The following is a 20,612-nucleotide window of genomic DNA, read 5'->3' as shown; positions in this document are numbered from 1 at the left end:
TCTATAGCACATCTCTAGGATTTGCTCTTCTGTAGTGCCTGATCACTCCCAAATTGTTGCCTATGTAATTTTCCTCCCAAGTATGTAAACGTTCATTCTGAACCGGATCCTGGGTTTAACAGTGTGGATGTACCCAGGAAGGCATGTGTGTCAACTCCATGTAAGGGGCTTGGAGGACATGTTTGGGGAAGAGAATAGAGGCTTGTTTAACAAAAGATTAATTTCCTTTGAGGTGATAAAAGATAACCTTTGGAGAAATTAAGTCTTTATCTTGGTCACTCGAATTTGTTGAATGAAGGAGGGTCTGATAGCTGTAATCACGACTTTCTGCTTCCAGGGAGGAGTTTCTTTGTTGGGTAAAAACTGTGCAGTATCACTGAAGTGATCTGGACAGTGTCCAAGATTTAAACTGTCTCATGGGATGTATTGCTGGCATTCTCTGTGGCCTGTTTAAGCATTTCTGTTTACAGACTGTGTAGAGTCAGCTATTTGCAGTACAGTGAGACTGCACTTCCTGTGGGTTGAATGGTGTTGCTTAACTGTGGTCAGCTGAATTCCTTGGACAGGAGTTGAATTTTTGTAATGTAAAGTCAATAGACTTTGCCAACAATAGCTGGCAATGAATGCACGTGCAAGGCTAGCACGAAATAATTTCTGATGGTGTATTAAATATTGTATACTCTGTTCTTCATCTTTTTCTGCAAGGTTCTGACAAAAGTGAGCTTCAAGAATGGCTTTGTAATTATCCATTGCAGCTTTCACACTAACTCTTTACTTTTCAGCAGGGTAATAAACTGTGAATGTATGCAATTTTTATAAAGCTTATGGACAGACATGTGCTTTGACTTCAGAACACTTTTTTAGAAACTTAGTAGCTGACACCAATTTTCTTAGACACTGATACAATTTGAATATCAATCTTTAATTTTTTTCAGATGGAGCAATTATCAGATGAAGAACTTGACCATGGTGCGGAAGAAGATAGTGATAAGGAAGATCAGGATCTGGACAAGATGTTTGGGGCCTGGCTGGGGGAACTGGACAAACTCACGCAGGTTAGCGAGGTTTCAATCATATCCCAGAATAATTCTTTACAAGTATTACATGTTTCTTTTCAGTTGGATGCTAACTACTTAGCACTGCCACTTGAAGCAAGGTAGACTGTAGCATGTGACCAGCTCAGTACTCTTTAAAGATTTCTAAAGTGGCTTGTTTTCCCCATCTCAAAGTTGTTAAATTCATTTTTCACGACCTGCTAGTTTGACCTTTCCCAAAGGGTATGATTTCTTCTGACAACTATGGAATTGGTATTTTGTCCTCATGTATATAGAGAAACACTGACTTTAGCTGGCTGGCTAGAGGTAGGCTATATCTCCATACACATGGCTGGATATTGTCCAGCTATGACAGCATTTATTTGTTGCACCTGAACAGCAATAAGGAACAAGAAATTGTGAATGTTGCCATTGATGACATGTTAGGGTGCCCTGATACACCCTAGAGGACTCACCATTATTCCAGAGTACTCTTCCTGCATCGGAGAGGCAGCTGAAAGGACATCATCTTTTGGCACTTCCTTTTTTTTTTAGTGTTTTTTCCTTTCCTTCACAAGCAGATCTTGCATTTTGCATGGTATGCCAGACTCTTGGGGTGATAGGCCATTTCTCTGTGACTGCCTGCTATGTTTTTTTCAGCTGTGTGAGCTGGCCCTCTTGACTAACATGTTTCATCTTCTCCCTCTTTGTCACGTAGACTTAAGCAAAGGTATGATACCTTAAGTTTCAGTAAGCTAGAGAAGAGGTAGCTTTTCTCATCTTCATCTTACCCAAAGACTGAAGGAAAATTGAGCTAATCATGTGACGGCATTTCAAATTCAGGCTCATCTGTCTTATCTTCTAGTTAAATCTCTGCCTGCAAGATCTAAATGTACATAGCACTCTAGGGGAAAATCACTTTTTTTTCTGAACTTGTGCATGCAGGGCAATAAAGGATCCTGCCTTTTGAGATGAATGGAAGACAGTGTGAAATAAATCTTTATATTGTAATTCTTGTTTTTTTAACTCCCTGTGAAGGATTTTTAATGGTAAGCAGGAGCTGTTTTGATGGCATGGGCTCTGTAAATTACCTCAAGTGAGGATCTTCAGAGGAGCACAATAGGTAATTGATCTGAGACCTTTTGTACTCTGCCCCATTTTTTCAGGTATGAGCAGCGTAGATATATAAGCACACTTAGGGCTTACAGCTACGCTATTGACATACAGACTTATGGTGATGTCTCAATTTGTGTGCTGATCCACGCAAAATTCTTAAAACCTACTAACAGATAATTAAGGGGAAGACCCACGTTATTTGTTTCTCACTTTCATATTGCTGTACAACACAGTCTGCAGCATAGCCTGACAGTTGCCATTCTATCTTTTGCGACTACTGAGAAATGACATTTCTGCCAAAACTTTGAGTGACCTCATATGGTTTTGTATAAACAAGTTAATGCAGTTACTTGTGTCTCAGTTCGTTTGTTTGGAAAGTGATTGTGTCTTGATGCAGCTGTCCCAATAAAGTCCCAATAAAGGGGGGTGGTTAGAGCTAATAAGCTACAAAGTGCATTCTCCTGTAGTCTCAACACTTGTTGCTATTTATCATCTGGATTCTAGGAGCAGTAGGAGGAAAGGTTTTTTTTTCCCTGAGTTGCTTGAACATTAACTTCCTTTTTAGATTTCCTAGATGTTTGTTTTGGGAGGATTGAAAGTAAGACCCACATTCCTTTCCAGATGGAAGTGCTTTTAAAAAGATTTGTAATTGTTAAGATGCCTATGAGATCATTTGAATTCACTGTGCCCTCTCTAACTGTTCATCTAATGCAAGCATTTAAAATGTAGTCACAAAATTTGGAGCATATGTGAGCAGAGTTTGGCACTGATGCAGAGTGCATTAACATATATCCGGCCCTAGTTATCCTGCTCTGTGGTGCAGGTTAAATGAAGGAAATCTTACCTTGCTTCTCATGATCATTCAGAACTAAGCTTTTGGTTGCAGTTTTCGGCAGTTCTCCAAACTGCTAGTTTAGCATCATAATGTGTTATGGAGAATGTGCTCTGGTAACTGAGAGCATATCACATGTGTTCCCAAGGATGTGAAATAACTTAATTATTATTAAATTCAGTAAAACACGTTTTAGGTGCTTTTAGTCAGAATGTATTTGCTTTACAGGAGATCTTTTGTGGCAGTCTATGGGTTCAGTCTGAAATAATGCGCCCTAACTTGCCTCTTCTGCCTCCAGTTTCACTGCTGCCTCCAGGGTTATAGATTTTTAAATTATTATTATTATTGTTGTTGTTTTTATTATTATTATTTAGCTATTCTGTGTGGGACAATATGTAAGCTCCATTAGAGGTACTAGAGGTGAGATTTTTTTTTTTTCCACCTGATGGTAGGCAAGGCTGCATCACTAGCTTCTCCTCATTAAGTGGTGATTGACCTCCTAACAAAGTGGGGATTTTTGTGGTTGTGTTTTGGTTTGGCGTGGGGTTTCTTGTTTGTTTGTTTAGGGTTTTTTTTAAGTTCAAGCCAAACTGAGAAGTGAATTCAGCAAAAATAAATATTAGGGAAAAAAATAGTGCATTTGATTTTTAACACAGGCTTGAGTAAAGATTTGGAAAATGGAAATTAAAAGCTTAGATGAGAAACTTTCTTCTGTTGGAGCTAGAAGATGCTTTTCTTTCAGACAAGCTTATCTTCAGGAAAGCTTTATCAGTACAAGCATTGCTTAAATTCAGACCCTCTGCTGGCCTGTCAAGGCTCAACGACAGCAAGAGCTAGATTCCCCATCTAACACTTGTCACTCCAGGGGCAGCAGCTCCAGACCTTGTCATGCACCATTTGGGTCACCAGCTGGATCATGGTACCCTCTTGCTTGCTACTTACAAAAATGCTGGTATTTCTTATAATATTATGCCTGTATTAGCCTTCATAACATAACAATTCAATGTATTGAGTAGAAAGATGTCTTGTATCTTTTTTTTTTAACCTGTATTAGTTTTTCTAAAAAAATTTATCCTACATAAACTGGGTGGGGTTTGTTTTCACAATGTAATGTTTTTCACAGGAAAGGCTTATTGAGAAAAAAAGCCTGAATTTAGCCAATTTAAAATGCTTTTTAATAAAATAGAATTCTTAATTGAATGCTTTTTTGTGCTTATGCCATGATTAGGCTCATAAGCTAATGGTGCATTTTTGGAGAGGGTGCCACAGTTTGGATGTGTTTAGATACTTGTGCGATTTGCTACAGAGGAGTTGTTACAGGTAAGCCAGCTGTCTGTGTTTCAACATGAGGTAGTACGTAACACCACTTAAAAATGCATGTAGAATATGCTTCCATCCGTTTGATTCTAAAAAAACCAGAATGTATTTCACATCTCTTCTCCATTGAATATCTGACGCTAAATCTCTGTGGTATGGTGATGTATGTTTTCAGTCAAGCCTGAAAAAGAGGTTTTTGGTTTTTTAATATGGCAGGAGTTTTTGGAAATTTCTGTTAGAGAAAATTAATTTTCATTCATCTTGAAGATTTGCTTGTCCAGTTACTTGTCAAACTTTATTCTGCCCTTTTTTTGTCTTTTTCAGAGTTTGGATACAGACAAGCCTGTTGCACCAGTGAAGAGATCACCTCTCCGTCAGGAAACCAATCTTGCCAACTTCTCATATCGCTTCTCCATGTACAATTTGAATGGTTTGTTGAATTATTTATCCCCTCAATTATTAGTTTAGGAAAAAAACTTGTTCCAGCTATAAATGAGAACTTTGTAAAATATAAGAGTGTTTAAATACACTCCTAGCTGAAGTGAGAACATCTTTGCTGAAGGTGTTGCTTTCTGATGGCACAGAATTTTGAGTATCCTAAAGCAGTATCTTTTACAGCACCTAGTATCTGAGAATTGTAGTGTAGTGTTTGCACAGAAATACACGTTCTGGGATCTGGTCTCATGAAAGAATGAATTGATGTGTATCTGTTAAACAGGAAGAAAGCATCTTGTTTCTTGGGACAAGATGCAGGAATATAGCTACAGAATGATTTCACATTAAACAAAAATCATGTTTTTCCTTGTCTTAAAATAGCTTCCCCTGGTTGTAATAGAGGAAGCCTTAATTTAAAGGCTTGAGTATGTGTATAGTATTTTGTGGGGTTTTTTGGTTTTGTTTTTTTAAAGCAGTTACATACCTTGCATTGCTTTAGCAGAAAATGCTTAGCAAAACACTTACACTTTTTTGAAAATTTGAGGCATGATATTATACGAATGTATGTTTAGATTCTGTTCACGGGATAGCATTTTAAACTTCTCAAATGTAATCTGAACATTCATAGATTTCTTCTGTCAGCAAATGTATTTAACCTAAATAGTTGGGTTTTTTAATTGCGTTTAGACTGGTCAAGAGTAGTAGTGCAGATAAATTTCTGCTTAACAGTGAGCAGAGATTTTGCAATACAGATGGGAAAAGAAAATACAGCTTCCTTTGCTCCCTTACCCTTTTAAATTTGATAACACAAAGTGAAGAGTTGCACAGACAAATTAAGTAACTCCACATGTACTGAAAACTCTTGTTTGTTGCAGAAGCCCTGAATCAGGGGGAGACTGTGGATCTAGATGCCCTCATGGCTGATCTCTGTTCCATAGAGCAGGAGCTCAGCAGCATTGGGTCTCATTCAGCAAACAATGCTGCAGTGAAACGCCTTGCCACAGAATCCAAAGCTCAGAAACCACCTGCTAGCCGACCTTCTACTAAGCACAGCAGCATGAAAGGATTATCCTCCTCATCTGGTAAGGTGACTAAACCATCACATGCTAACGTATCTTTGGATGACATCACTGCACAGTTAGAGAAGGCCTCTTTGAGCATGGATGAGGCAGCCCAACAGTCTGTTGCAGAAGACACCAAACCAGTAGTTACTGCTCAGCACAGGAGGACAGCATCTGCTGGCACAGTGAGTGATGCTGAGGTGCGCTCAATCAGTAACTCCTCCCGTTCCAGCGTAACCTCTGCAGCTTCCAGCATGGACTCCTTGGATATCGACAAGGTGACGAGACCTCAGGAACTGGACTTGACATCACAAGGGCAACCAATCACTGAGGTAGAGTGTCACTAATTCAAGATTTTGGTTTGGTTTGGGTTTTTTTGTTTTTTCAAACTCTTTCCACACCCCCACCCCCACTGACACTACTAGCTAAACATTTTCAGTGCAGTGGGGTTGATTAAAGATGAAGGTTGCTTTTGCGTGGACTGCACATGCTGTGGCTACTTCTTTCTCTGTTTGTGTATGCAAGGAATCTTTTTAAAGAATGTGTACTTCCTGGTTTGTTTTTTTTTAAGGGCTTTCCTCATCTCTTCCTCCTCCAAAGCCAGTCATGGATTTTCATGTTTTATAGCTAATGTTTTTATTCTAAGTAAATCTCATATATTGCTTTTAATTTAAATCTGAGGAGTGCATAGCTGTGAAAAAAAAAAAAGTACAACTGACAAGACTACATTCATGTTACAGTACACTGAATACCTAAAGCACATGGAGCAATTTATGAGTGCCTATCTGGAGCTATACTATACCGGTAATTTGCTGCTACTTAATATTCTTGTTTAATATACGACAGGGAGAACTCTTTGAAGCAACACACAACACAGAAAAACAACTGGGCTGGGATACACCAATAGCAGATGTTCATTTGGGATTTTGGTGCCTCAGTGTTGCTTAATCAGAGAGGAAACTTTTCAGTAAAAAACCAGTCAGTTTGGGGAACGTTGAAAAGCGCTGGTGACTCGTGTGAGGAAATGGGGAAAACGTTCCGGTGAATTTAGAGAACTTAAACTAGAAGCTGTCTTGCAGAAATATTCTCCGAAACAGAAATCTGGCCTGTTCAAAAGTCAGTTGTACTAATATGTGTGTTCTCTTTTATGGGAGAAAACTGGAACAAGCTGAGTTTATTCTAATCAATAATTAACACTAATTTCAATGAGCTGTGCTGAAAGCATGCCTCTACCCATCTGCAGCAAAAGTTCATCTGATGTAAAGAGTGAATGATGCAGGCTTGTCAGTCTAATGATCAACTCATCAAGGTCACACTTAGATTTAAATCTTTATTTGAAATGGTGAGAAATGAATGAGTGACAGTTTAGTTGAACTTCCTTTTTGTATACAAAGTTATTGTTCAGTATGTTTTTATTGGAGATTTGTATTGAGTGAAGCAAAACAGGTATATGTAAATGTGTCCTTTTCTCTTTGGAAAATTAAAATGCAAACCTTTGCATTATTGCTGTAGGCCTAAGTGTTGGAGCCAGCCTATGACAATCATTGATTATATTGTTTGTTTGTCAGTCATTTGTCTTTTTGTGGTATGACAAGGCTTATTTTTAGTGGTGGGGTTTTTTTAATCTCTGACTTATTTGTGCTGGTATGTCTTCTTTTTTTAAATGCAGAAAGTTAGGCAGTATTGCATTTTTGTCTCTCATGTTATAAAGATGACTTACTTGAATCAATTACACTTCTGCAACTTGCATAGCACAAGAAAAACTTGAATTTTGCATTTCTTTATTTTTAAAAATGCAGGATGTTTTCTGCAGTTGATTTTGCAGGTCTCCATCTAGATCTCAGCCCCTCTTACTTCAGGAGTGATATCCTTGAGGCACGAGCAAGATTGCCCTTCGTGTCTCTCAGATTTTTCAGTTCTTCGCATGGCATGAGTAATCAACAAACCACATGCTGCACTTAAGTAAAGTGATGTTGGTGAATCAAGAGACAGAGGTCAAGAAGTTGCTTTGTCTTCACAGGAAGCTAATCTATATTGCTGCAAGTGTTCCAGTTGCTTTCTCAGTTGCTTTCTGAGCTCTTAGCCACTGACTGCAAGACTCAAAATCACCCCCAAAAGCTTTTCTCACAAAGACAAATGAGAGCTGCCTTTGTAAACCCAGTGATTGCTTCTCATAAGAATGTGGCTATTGTTCTTCTGCCCAGATAACTTGATAAGAGTGATTCCTTTGAAGGCAGTAACCAGAAAGTGTTAGTAATTTGAGAACCAAATTCTGCTCTCCTCTTGAGAGCAGAAGAAAATTCTACATTCATTAACAGTTCTGCTTTGGTTTTGTTCTATCTGTTCTTTTTAATTTCAGTAGCCTGAGGAAGATGTTCAACTCAAATTTTCCCCAAGTTTTCAGAATTGTATTCAACTATTCAGTATTAAAACTGTTATGTAATGGAATGGGACTTCTTACTGTGAAGCAACTTTTTTTTCCTCAGCACTGGTGAATGGAAAAGGGGAAAATCACATTTGTTTGGAGTTTGTGATAGATTCTGTGGTGGTGGTTTTAAAATGAAATTCACCTTGTAAATGAGCAGAAACCCAAGGATTCTTTGGTGGAATCATTGGGTACTAACAAAGGAGTTTATTTCCTTTTTAATTCATTTAGTGCCTGAAAACTACTGTTAGGGGTTTATTAATTTTCATGGCTAGGTTGTGAACCAAAACACCTTTTCCTAGTAGGGCTGAATTCTACCCTCCCACCCACACAGTTGACTCAATGGTGCTGTTTCTAATAGAGGACATCCCTCTATGAAGATGACAAGATGTAGTGCCCATGTAGGGAAAAACACCAGTTTTTATGCAGAAAGTGAGGGAGGCTATTACTTCATGGTCACAGCAGATCTGTTTTGAGATTTATAATTCTCACATTGTGCTTCAAGTTAGCTCTTTTCTTTTTGCCTGTCTTCCTTAAGACTGTCTGTAGCGGAGCTGACCTTTAAAATTTTTCTTTGCTGCTATGGCTCTTACGAAAGAGGTCAGTGACTTGGCAGCTCTGCCCTTTTGACTGATCCTTTCTGTCAGTTCCAGGCAGTATAGGTACTTCAAAAAGTCATCCTTTCTTCCACAACCTAATGTTATGGTCTTCCTCTTGTGATTCCAATAAAACAAAGTAAAACGGAAGACTGTTTTGATAGGAGGAAATGTTTGTCTGAAAAAGGAAATTAAGATTTGCAGTTATTAACTTAAGTATTTTATCATAAAAAGTAATTCTGCTGTGCATTTAAGAGCTCTCTGACCTGGAAATGTAGGGAAATCCTGTAAAAGAATTGCCATGCACTGGCCCACTGAAGGTATGTATAGTCTAGTATACTTTCTGACTGATAATACTGACAAATCTTATGGAAAGAGGCTGCAATTCCACAACCACTGAAAATGAGAGGATGTCACTTCCCTTTCCTCTCTTTCTTCCTTCCCCGAAGCTTTTATTTACACTGTTTCACCTCCTCCCTTGTCCCAGCTTTAGCACTTACTGGTACTTAACACACCAAAACTTACCACTTTTATTCTGGGGCTCATTCTGTGTTATTTGGATGAATTGCATAGGCTCAGAGCGGTCTGATGTGTGCTGATGCACAGTAGGGGGATTGTAGCCAAGAACTGCAGGCTGGAAGGGAAAGCAGGAATGCACTCACTGGTGGTCATGGATTATCAAAATCTTTTTGCCTGAGCCATTGGACAGGCACCTTAGGGTCACTGTCTTCCTTGTCCTTCTTAGCAGTCTGTGCTGGAGGAACTTCCTGGGGTTGAAGATGCATCAGCATTATGACAGATGATAACTCTCAGTGGTTCTGTTGGCCAGGACCATCCTTGTTCTCATTCTGAATTTGTCTCCATGCCACTTACAGGAGAGTTGACTGGAATTCCCTAGTTTGTCTAAAATCATGGTTTTATTTGTTGTCATCATGATTTGTTTAATTTTCACCCTTTCATAACAGTTCTTAACACTATCTCTTTGGATGCTGTGAACACTAATGTCTTTAAAGACTATTGCTTCGTAGTCTCAAGATCTTGTCTTGGTGGTACTAAGTGTTGCCTGTCTGCATTTATGTTCTTGTCTTTAGTCTCCTCTAAGCATTGCTGTATGAGAAGAGCTGTTTCCACCCCACCCCAACCTCCCGTAATTTTTGCTAAATTGAAATTTGGGCTTCACAACATTATTTCCCAAATCCTTGCTTGAACAGTATTCTTTCTTAAATTGGTAGGTTACGTTTTGTCTTCTATACTTTTAGTTATGTAATGAGTAGCATACACTTTAAATGTTGGTTTCTGCGTGTGGGATACTTTACTTGAATGTAGACCAAATGAGTGATGTAATAGCATGAGTTAAAGGTCAGGCGGGTGATGACTATACGACTAACTTGTCCCTTCCACCCATCCATATTATCTTTTGCCTTCTTCCTTTGGCCCCTCTGCCACCAAGAACTTGTCTCTATTTTCAGTGAGCTGTGCTAGAGCAATAGGAGAAGAAAGTAGTGGGGAGAGAATAGAGAACTGTGTTGGTCATGCTTGTGTAGCTAGTTATGTCTGGGCGGTGAAAGGGTCCATTCATGGACAGTCATTGTTACTGTCCTGCATATACTCAGTGACGAGGTTGCAGATAAGTTTGAAATCTGCCATCTGGTCTGGCACAGTACAGCATCACTCCCCCTCCTCCTGCTCCCAACATGGAGTTCTTTATGTCTATAACCCAGTTTGCACAGCTGAGAGATTCTGACTTACATATGAAGATAATGCATAATTTAGCAGTTGGTAATGCTACATGATTTTTTTTTTTAAGCTTTTACTTAAATTCATTGTAGTTTTAGGCTTGATGTATAAGAGGTGAAAGTCATGACAGGGGACTGCCAGTGCATTAAAACCACAGGTTCTTTGCTTTACTTGGCAGAGAAAGTGGCAGTGTAAATGTTAACGTTTATTTTGAGGAAAACAAGGGAGCTTTGGGGGCATGACAGTAATGGTTGTAACATAAGCTCAGCACACATAGACAAATCTGTATTGGCTAATAAATCCTGTGGGATAAAGTGGAAAACTTGAAATGGGCATAAGGAAAGACGAAGTTTGTGTTCCATGGCGGTTTTGCCTTGGTTCTTGTATGGACATGTCACTAAAATAATGCTTGCTACACACTGGCATAACACAGAAGCTTTTCTACACCTTAAAGATTATTGTAGGCCATGTTTTATGTACGACTACTAAATGTTATATTGTGTGAAAATGCAGTTAACTGTTTCTGTATGCAGAGAAATCAACCCATAGTAGATACAGTCTTTGGTAGGCAACAGTGTCTTAGAACAGGGTTGGATTAATGAGCCTCACATGTTATTTGTAGGTGATTTAAAGAACAAGTTGTGGTCTATTTTAGCTCTTGGAGGAATAGAGCATTCTTGGCTCTTGTATTTTGGGAGCTAAAGGTTTGAGTAGTTTTCCCTGCGTTCCATGTTTGTGTGGTTGGCAGATGCCAAGGATGTTGGTCTCTGATTTGTGAGAGTAGTCACAGATATGCAACAAACAAGGCATGACAGACATTTGTTTTGTGTTTCTTCTAAAGAGTCTTCAAAAAATTTAAATTAATTTCATTTTCTGCCAGTTCAATTATGTCCTTAGTTTTGTACACGAAATGTATTCTGGAGTGTTTCCAGTTATCCTTTTGCTAAGCTGAAAATAGTCAATGGAAAGACTTAATTCAAAACACAATTAGACCATCTCTTCCTCTTTTTTTCCCAATTATAAGTCACAAAGTGTTTTTTAATAAGTCAACAGTAAAGGGAAATTGTCCATATTTATCATCTTGAAGAATTACTTTGGCTTCCAATTTTGTTGGCATAAGAAGTATGAGCCGTCCAGTTTTCAAATGTTCTTGAAATACATGTAAAACGACTCTTCACTTGTCAGACTTTTGGAGGCTTTCAAAACATCATCTGAGATAAACATATCAGTTTATCAAGTATACACAATACTTATGTATTTTGGTAATCAAATGTGCTTGGCTATTTATCGTGAAGTTTATGCACGACAGTAAAATAGTTTTCATCATTTTTATGCACTAGTATGAAAAGATTACTAATACACTCTTCCCAATGACTGCAAAACTAGCACCTAAACTTTTTTTCACATTATACTTATGGAATCTGCAAAGCAAATGATGGGAAGGCATTTTTGTTTTTGTAAAAATTTTGAATTGGAATCCAAGGGAGACATTCTAAAAGTTTGAACTACTGCACATGCATGGAATGGTAGGTTTTAAAAATTGGGGTACATAGATTTAAACTAAGTGACAGGGAAATGAGAACCTGAATGTTATCCTTGTATTGGTAAATCTCGATTCTCCAATCAATATATCTGACTTCTTTCATAGCCATGAATTTAGAATTTACCCTGTAACTTTTTTCCACATAGGAGGTCACTAATTAAAGTGTAGGAAGAGCTGTAAAGCACGTAAGAATATATTTATCTTCTGAGACTGCCTTTCAGCTTTGCCTCACACCGACGAATAAGATTAAAAGTTCCCTTTCTGGAAGGAACAGGAAAATGGACAGCATGATACATGCCTTGTTTGACACAGCTGGCTGGCAAAGTTGGTATCAACTAAAAAATTACAGTTACAGTATATTTTGTTACTTTAAGTATGAACACTAAAGGCATTGTCTATGCCTAAATGCTGTTCTTTCTGGTTGCTCTGTGACGTTGGAGTCTTTTGTGGATGAGCAACTGAATGAATCGATCTCTGCTATCCCAAATGCATTTATCTGCAGTTAAAACTGCTTCTTCAGAAACTTTCCTGGTAGCCCCTTGCATGTGGCAGTAGTGAGATGACTGTCTCCAGCAAAGTTGTACTATATCAGTTAGAATTTGCCTGTGGTGTGCTTGGCCTTTCTTCCCTTGTCTTCTGGAGATACCAAACACTTGATGGTTTCTGTTCTCTAGCTGTTCCAACTTTTTAAGGTGAAGGCACACAGTTCAAGATTCATCAGCCTTCACTCTCCAGTTGCGGTAGGCTCTTGCCTATTACAAGAAGAGAATATGAGCTGGAGGCAGTGGTAGTCAGCTGAGCTGGTACCCTCTTAAAATGGTTAGACTTCTGTGTGTGTATGTACATACGCTGTTTTGATTAGTAATGCTAACAGTAGAACAGCTGCTGTTGCTGATGGAAGCTGTTTGCAGTCCAGTGACCTTTTTAACCCTTCTAGCTTCCCCTCCTGCCTCTTTACATGCATTAATTAGAGATGTCGTTATCACAGACTTCATCAGTTGTAGAAGACAGTTTGAATTGGGTCCTGTGTAAATAACCATGTTTAAAAATAAATCTCAGGGCTTTCATGCTGGTTCCACAGCACTTTAGAAAAATATTTGTGTTTATGGTAGGATTTATTGAGAAAAAATTATTTCATTGATACAGACAAGCTAAGAAAATGGTTGCTCAGTGGTTGGAACTCTTACTAGATTGGTCTGGAAGAGACAAAATACCATGGATCAATGACCAAGTAAATCTAGGCAACATACCTCTCTGAAGAAGCAGTCTTGGACCAAGCCACTAGCCCTGAGTTGAGAATTGAGAGTTCTTGTCTCATGATGTTACCAAATTTTGTCAAAAGTGCTGCAGGGAGTTGTATGCTTTAGTTGCAGTTTCCAGTGAAGATGTTGCTGTACAAATTGTGATTAATGAATGGGGCTTTTAAAATAGCCAATTTCTTTGTAGATACACCAGTCTACTTAAAACCAAGACAAATTCCTTTACTTTTTCTGCAATGTCTAATTAGATTAGGGAAAAGAAAAACTACATCTGTAGGAAATTAGCAACAGATTATTTGTTTGTCCTTACTTCAGGTTGCCAAAAATCAAATTTGGAACAGATGACAAAAATTAAGAACACAGCAGCCAATTGTGGAACATTAAACTTTTAAGAGGAAAAAAGAATTTATGCAGTTTTCTTCAGTTGCTTATACTTCTAACTTATAGGATGAAAACTAGGGTCTATCAGGTTTGTAAAGGAGTTTGAACCCAAAAAATGAGACTTCGTGTTCTGAAGAAACAACTGAGAACTAGCCTTTTAGCTGTGTCAGTTTTGCACGTGCTGGTTAGTGTTTAGTCTGTTATAGGACAATAAAAGTGGTCTGCAAGTACAAAGAAAAGTCTTCATTTTTAGTTAACCAAATTTACAGCCTTGGTTACGATTTCCTGTGTTGGACATTTACTGGTCTCATGTTTGTAAAAGTTATTCAAGATTTTAGACCAGCCACATCAGTGGTTTGCTTTATGAATGCAGGTTTAACTTTTTTCATATGGTTTACCTGTTTTTAACCAAAAGGGTAGATCTGTGACTTCTAACTCCCTAGCTGTGTACACCCATTCTCTTCCAGTGATTGATTTTTGGTTGATTTGATGTCTATAGTCACTTTTTTAGGACTGATGCGAAGTTTAGAAGTCAACAGACATATAAGCAAATGTCACTTAATACAGTTACTACTCAGTGGAAAAGACAGTAGATTCAAACAAAACCAATTAAAGCTACGTGTACTTTTATTCCTTAGGATTCTTAGCTGCTTTGATGTCTTGTTTTCTGTACTGCAGATAGAGCCCTTCACAGGATGAAGTATCTGATATTCTTTCTCTAACTAATGCAGTTACACATGAATTAGTCTTACTAAAGTTTTGGGGTTTTTTTTTCCCCTTCCTTCTTTCAGTCTTCCACTTAAGACATCTCTTTTTGGACAGATCAGACAACCATTTTCCATGAAATTATACTCAATTTTATTGATTGTTATGTATTTTTTTTCTTTTGGGAAAATTCCACTGCTTGAAACTGTCTTCCTGCAGACAAAATTTATTTGGGATTTCATGTTTGGTTTATGCTAATTTAGGTCCTTGCTACTGCTGAATTGGGCAGTCTTGCCCCATCTTGTATTGGCACTAGTGTTTGTGCAGCTGACTAGTGATTTGGATCAGCTCATGGTCTCCCTGAAAAATAATCCTTCTGAATTAGTTGTTCATTGATCCACTGGACCTCATGGTCAAAATCACTGTTGTCCGCATGAAAGATATGAGAGCACATGATTGGGGGAAGGTCAGGACTGCCTCTTTCTTGTGGCAGTTGAGTCTTAAATTTCTTAAAAACGAGTAGTGAAACTAAGCTTGAACTGAAATGTTTACTAGTTTTTGCAATACTTTCTGTCCTGCTGCGTCCCAAGGAACTTGTATTCTACAGGGAAGCATCACAACCTGACCCGGGAGGTGCATGGACTAGCAAACAGTGCACCTCATGCACACGGTGAAGCAGTTTCTTAATTTGAACTGTCCACAGACATGTTTCTTAAATTGCAGCAAATTTCAATGGTTTAGACTGTAACTGTCAGAACTGGCATGAAGTTATAAGTGTCCCTAGTAGTTAAGAAATACTTGCTGTAAATGAATATTTATTTATTTTTGTTAGTCCTGATTGGGATTTTTGGGGGTTGGGTTTGTTTGTAAGTTTGTTTTTAAATTGCAAAGTTGAACACTTGGAGTTAGGAAATTCCAGTTGTCTGCAGTGAAATGGAGTTGCATGAGTTCCAGGAGGGCGGTTGGCCACTTGGGAGCACAGAGTAATAGCTCTAGATTCTCATTTCCCATGTCTGGTTCCAATATGCTCTGCAGCACCCAGGCATTGCAGTTTAAAGGAGGCTGGTGTACACTCCCACCATGGACCATGACCAAGCATTCTCAAACTTGGCCAATCTTTTGTTCAAGGTTAGTAGTGTGCAGTCCAGTTGAAGGTCTGGGTAGTGCTCTGTGAGAGGATGCATCTGAGGTTTTTTAAATTGTGATGCTTCAGACTTGACTGAGATGTTACGGACTACAATTTTAATTCTAAAGGCTTATGCTTAGACGAATTTGGGTAACTTCCCATGGGACAGCACAAAGCAGGCCTTTGAGGATGCCCCTGACAATCTGTTTCATGGTCAGACATGCAGAGGTCTTTAAAAACATCTATATTTTAAATGAGATACACCTTCCTTTCCTCTCTTGGAAATACTTTGTCTCATGTAAATGACTAGTAATCATCCTATAACAGTAAGCCATCATGGAAAATTTCTTAGTGGTTATAGCTTGGCAAAATTTTTATAAGCAGCTGAAAACGCGTCTTGTATGTGGAAGAATCAGGCAGATCTGTTATCTAATGCTGCTGCTTCAATTTCAAAGTGTCTATTTTCCTTTTCTGAGGTTTTGGTAAGAATAAACTGTAACCCCTTCTGCAAACCTTAACTGTGAGTTACACAATTACCAAAATTAACATGCCTGAAACAAATACTTCTGTACCTTTGAAGGAAAAGGAGCAAGCACTGGATGACGAACTGGAAATCTTAGGCAATCTGCTTTTTAGTAGCATAATATTCAATTTTTGATCCCTTAACAACTTTACACTAAGAAGCTTGTCACTACCATGAACATTTTGTCCTGAGCTGTCTTCCACCCCCCCCACCCTCCCCTTCTCTTACTAAAGATTATGGAAATACAGACATACTTCCTCCTAATTTCTTTTTAAATGAATTAAAGTATGAGGAGGCTCAGAGATCTAAAATAGTATGACCAACTGGAAATAAGATAAGTTTCTACTAAATCGATACTCTTCTTATATGTACTTAATAGTTGTCACCAGAGTGTATTATGTTGTTTACTGGTATGGAGGAACTGATATGGGAAGCAGATAAGCTTGTGTAAATTGACAGTATGGGTTTTTTTCTGTTAGTAGTGTTGAGAGAATTTAACTCTCAGTTGTTTGCTTAGTGAGCAAGTGGTTGTGCAAAGAGAATGTTACCTGGGTTTATTTTCTGATTTGTTTCAATGAAGATGTGTGCCTGCAGATGTTTTACTGCAGTGCCTTTATCTCAGATTATTGACTGTTTCTCCTCTTACTGTGGTCAAAAACATACTTGTATCCTATCTCCTCCCTTTCCATAGGAGAGAGCCTGAATCTTCTCTTGCCTTCAAGTCATTGATCATTTGTCCATAAGAAATTTGGATGAGGGACATGGCAACTTCTTAATCTAGTTTTGTTGCCTTTGCTTAAGTTAATTGTCATCACTACTTCTTTCTGCCCTCTTCTGAGTGATAATAAAGCCTTTCTTTCTCCTCCCTCCTTTTCCCGTCTTTCTCTTTAGCATCCTTCCCTCCCTATTTTCCTACATTTTTACTGTTTCTATGGGACATTCCATCAATCAGTCCAAGCATCCCTTTAACTTCCCAGAAGAGGAAGCTGAATTGATTCCTGTAAGTTGTTATGACATGTTTATATGGCTCCCGTTTGTTAATAGTTGTGTCAATTTGCAGCGCAAAAATCACATTAGTGACTTAATTCATTACTGTCTCAACAGTGCAGTAAGGTAACCACGTAGATTATTACAGTCAAGCTTTTTGGTTGTCTTTAAGTTCATTGTTGCCTATTTTCTGGTTATTAATTGGGCAATGCTACTTAAAATACGCTTCACTTTTTTTCTGAAGCATGGTTGCTCTTGGCAGTCATAGAATCGTTTAGGTTGGAAAAGACCTTTAAGATCATCAAGTCCAACTGTAAACCTAACACTACCAAGTCCACCACTAAACCGTGTCCCTAAGTGCCACATCTACCTGTCTTTAAATACCTCCAGGGATGGTGACGCAACAACGTCCCCAGGGCAGCCTGTTCCAATGCTTGACAACCCCTTTGGTGAAGAAATTTTTCCTAATATCCAATCTAAACTTCCCCTGGTGCAACTTGAGACCATTTCCTCTTGTCCTATCCCTTGTTACTTGGGAGAAGAGACCGACACCCACCTCGCTACAACCTCCTTTCAGGTAGTTGTAGAGAGCGATAAGGTCTCCCCTGAGCCTCTTTTAATTAGATGTTCATCATTTTATATTGTGTGCTCTTACACGTTCCATATGAATACATAATCTCAGAGAGTTTGCAAAGAAAAATTTCAGTTCTTTCCCATCTTTGTCCCCCTTTGGGACAAAATTACAAAAATTCTTTTTAAACTGTTTTTAATTCTTGAGTTCTCTTATGAAAATAGTGGATTCTAATTCTTTAAGCTGGTATCTAAAGAATTCAATGTACTGATGTAGTTGAAATGAAACCTATAGTAGTGTCTTTTCAACAAAGTTTTGCAAGCATATGGCTCTCTATTGAACACTGCTTACTCAGTTTCCCTCGTTTTAGTTTGTTTCTCAGGGGCAGAAGGAAGCTTTTAAAAGTAGTGTTTTTAAAGTGTTATATTAAATCCAAAATAGTGGCACAAGAGTGCCACCAGCTGGCTTAATTAGATGTGTGTGTTAATGTTAAATTGTTAAAGAGTTTTGCAAGATAGGTGGCAAGATACTTACCTACGTAAGTCCTCAGTGTCTTGTCATTGTCTTTTTTTTAAAATGTACTGTGGTAAGTTATTCTGTTGTACATAACTTAAGTGAATGATGTCTTTGAACCTACAGATAATATTTAACCAGAAAGGATTTTTTTTTTTTTTTTTTTTTTTTCCATTTAACATATTTAATGCCTTAGAACGATAAGATAAAATACCTTAGAAGATTACCAGGTCATCTTTTTCTTACACTTCATACCCAGGTTTTGTTCATTATTTGTAAATTGACAGTGTAAGAGCGTATTTGGCACCTTTTATACTGTAATGCACTGTTTTTAAACCCTGCATGTATGTGTTCTAAGCCCTTACCTTAAAACCCTTATGAACAGATGGTCCGTGAACTTCTGGTATTTAGGCCTGAAGATAATGGATGTTACATTCCTGTCTCCAAAGAAGGGGTATAGGAAATCTTTGAAGTCCAAAACGTAATTTGGAACAAGACTATATTCCATTTTTTTATAAACATCAAGGCTAGCTGTCTTTTGCTGAATGAATTACACATGAAAACTATTCAATTTTTTTTCTCCTAACAGCATATAGGACTTCTAATGTTAATGTTAATTTTACTCAAATTTAGTTTTCTGTGTTGTGATTATCCATACCAGCTAAAGTTCATTATGGAGACATCAGTAGGCTTATTTATATGCTTTTTTTTGTTAGTTCTAGTATTTTGATCATCATACCCCCCTTTTTAATGTAAAAATGTTTCTGTACTTTATACTTCTGTGCACAGCTGTTTTTATATCCCTTGAGAAAGGTATAAATTTTATTTTATAGAATGTTAGTGTTCTGATCAGTGTTTCTTTTCTAGTATTTTGAGGATTTTTTTATTAGTAGTATTAATATTATTTTTTAATATCCATAGTTTTCAGTGTGACTTGGAATAATTGCTGCCGGGAGTTATGGTAGAAAACAGTCCAAAACAGTTGTCATTGCAATGTCTGCTTATACTTCTTGTATAAAATGAGTTAAAAACATAATTTTCCTATTTTTTATAGTTTTCACTATTTTTTCTCTATCCAGGTCTTTTGAAATAAATTGAGTTTCTGAAACTTAGTTCAAAGTCTGTTCCATATTATGGAGAAGCACTAAAACATAATTGAATAGCTTTTTATGTATTGTGTAAAAGTTGTCCGCAAAAGAAGTGATTTTGGCACAAAAAGAAGTTGCAAGCTTATTTGATACCTGATGGTAGGTTTCATATTTGCTTTTTTTTAGGGAAGGAAGAGTATCTTCTGAAGATTATAAAGAAACAAACTTAGTGAGGTTCAGTCTCTAGCACTACCAGTGTTATGGCTTGTCCAGAGTTACTGTTGTTAAGTCTTATAGCACAGTTTATATTGACAGATTCTTCACTTAAAGAGTTTCTGTGGAAGTGCAAATTACATGATTTGATGATGTGACAAGGAGAAAAATTTTTATTGCCTCTTAAGAATCCTCTTAAAGCCCTATCATATTTCTGTTCCTGGATGCTCACCAGGCTATGGTATTTTGAGTTCTGCCTGAGCAGTGGTGGTGTTAGATTAACTGGGAATCTTAAGTGGAGTCTGGCTCTGTATTCATTATTTAAAGTATCAAAGTGTAAGTGTTGGTTTTAAAATTCTTTTATTGACAGAGTGGTTTTATAGATCCCCTTTTAGTAGAAAATTTTAACACCTGCTAATGCCTATTAAGTGAATTTTTTCTACATATAGTGGAAATAACTTTGGGAAGCTTATTCATTTGCACTGCATTTGCATTAGTCATTTTATACAAAAACTTATGAAAAGGTATGGCTGTAACTGATGGCTGGATTTTATTGAGAAAGCTATGCTATACATAAAAAATACAGCTTTAAAAAACCTAGTAGAAGTAAAGAATTATAGCTAGCTTTGGACTGTGCACACATCATATACTATTTGGCCTTGCACCCTTAGTTGAGTGCTGGCCTAGAAATATGTGATCTTTCAAAGAATTCGGTACATGAATTAGGCATCAAGTCTTTGACTCGGTGTTATTCATGTTGAATAAGCTTCACTGAGTATTTTAATGAATGCAGCAATTAAAAAGTCTTCCAACACTGTTACAACCTCGCTCTTATACTAAGCATGAGATTATATAAAGAACTGCGTGTTTTTGCCTTCTCTGAAGCTTTTGTCAAATTTTGATACTTTCATGATGTTTCAGACTACTTTTATCTTTCAAGGGTATTTTAATATTCTGATCGCATGACAATTTAAAAAAAATAAACTGAAAATACCCATTATGAGAAATGATAGTCTTTTACTGTGGAAGCAGTCAGCTTACTGCAACAGAATAGAAAAGTGCATGGCATTGGGGGGGTGGGAGGGACAGGACATACTACTTGGTGTAACTGGAATAGTTTTTATATCCTAAATTAACCTAAGATGATGCA

At 37.6% G+C, this 20,612-nt stretch overlaps 1 protein-coding gene across 1 annotated transcript in view; it reads left to right on the top strand.

The window, feature by feature from the left end:
* Positions 1-20,612, top strand: part of RAPH1 (Ras association (RalGDS/AF-6) and pleckstrin homology domains 1) — a 100,079-nt gene that overhangs the window by 35,402 nt on the left and 44,065 nt on the right. Inside the window, 3 exon segments of the mRNA XM_069781635.1 lie at positions 936-1,055; positions 4,624-4,729; positions 5,610-6,127. Coding sequence (XP_069637736.1) covers positions 936-1,055; positions 4,624-4,729; positions 5,610-6,127 — 744 coding nt within the window.

The sequence above is a fragment of the Haliaeetus albicilla genome, chromosome 4 (genome assembly GCF_947461875.1).
Source record: "Haliaeetus albicilla chromosome 4, bHalAlb1.1, whole genome shotgun sequence".
NCBI classification, from domain to species: domain Eukaryota; kingdom Metazoa; phylum Chordata; class Aves; order Accipitriformes; family Accipitridae; genus Haliaeetus; species Haliaeetus albicilla.
The sequence above is the reverse complement of the archived record's forward strand: the minus strand, read 5'-3'. Positions and strand labels throughout refer to the sequence as shown.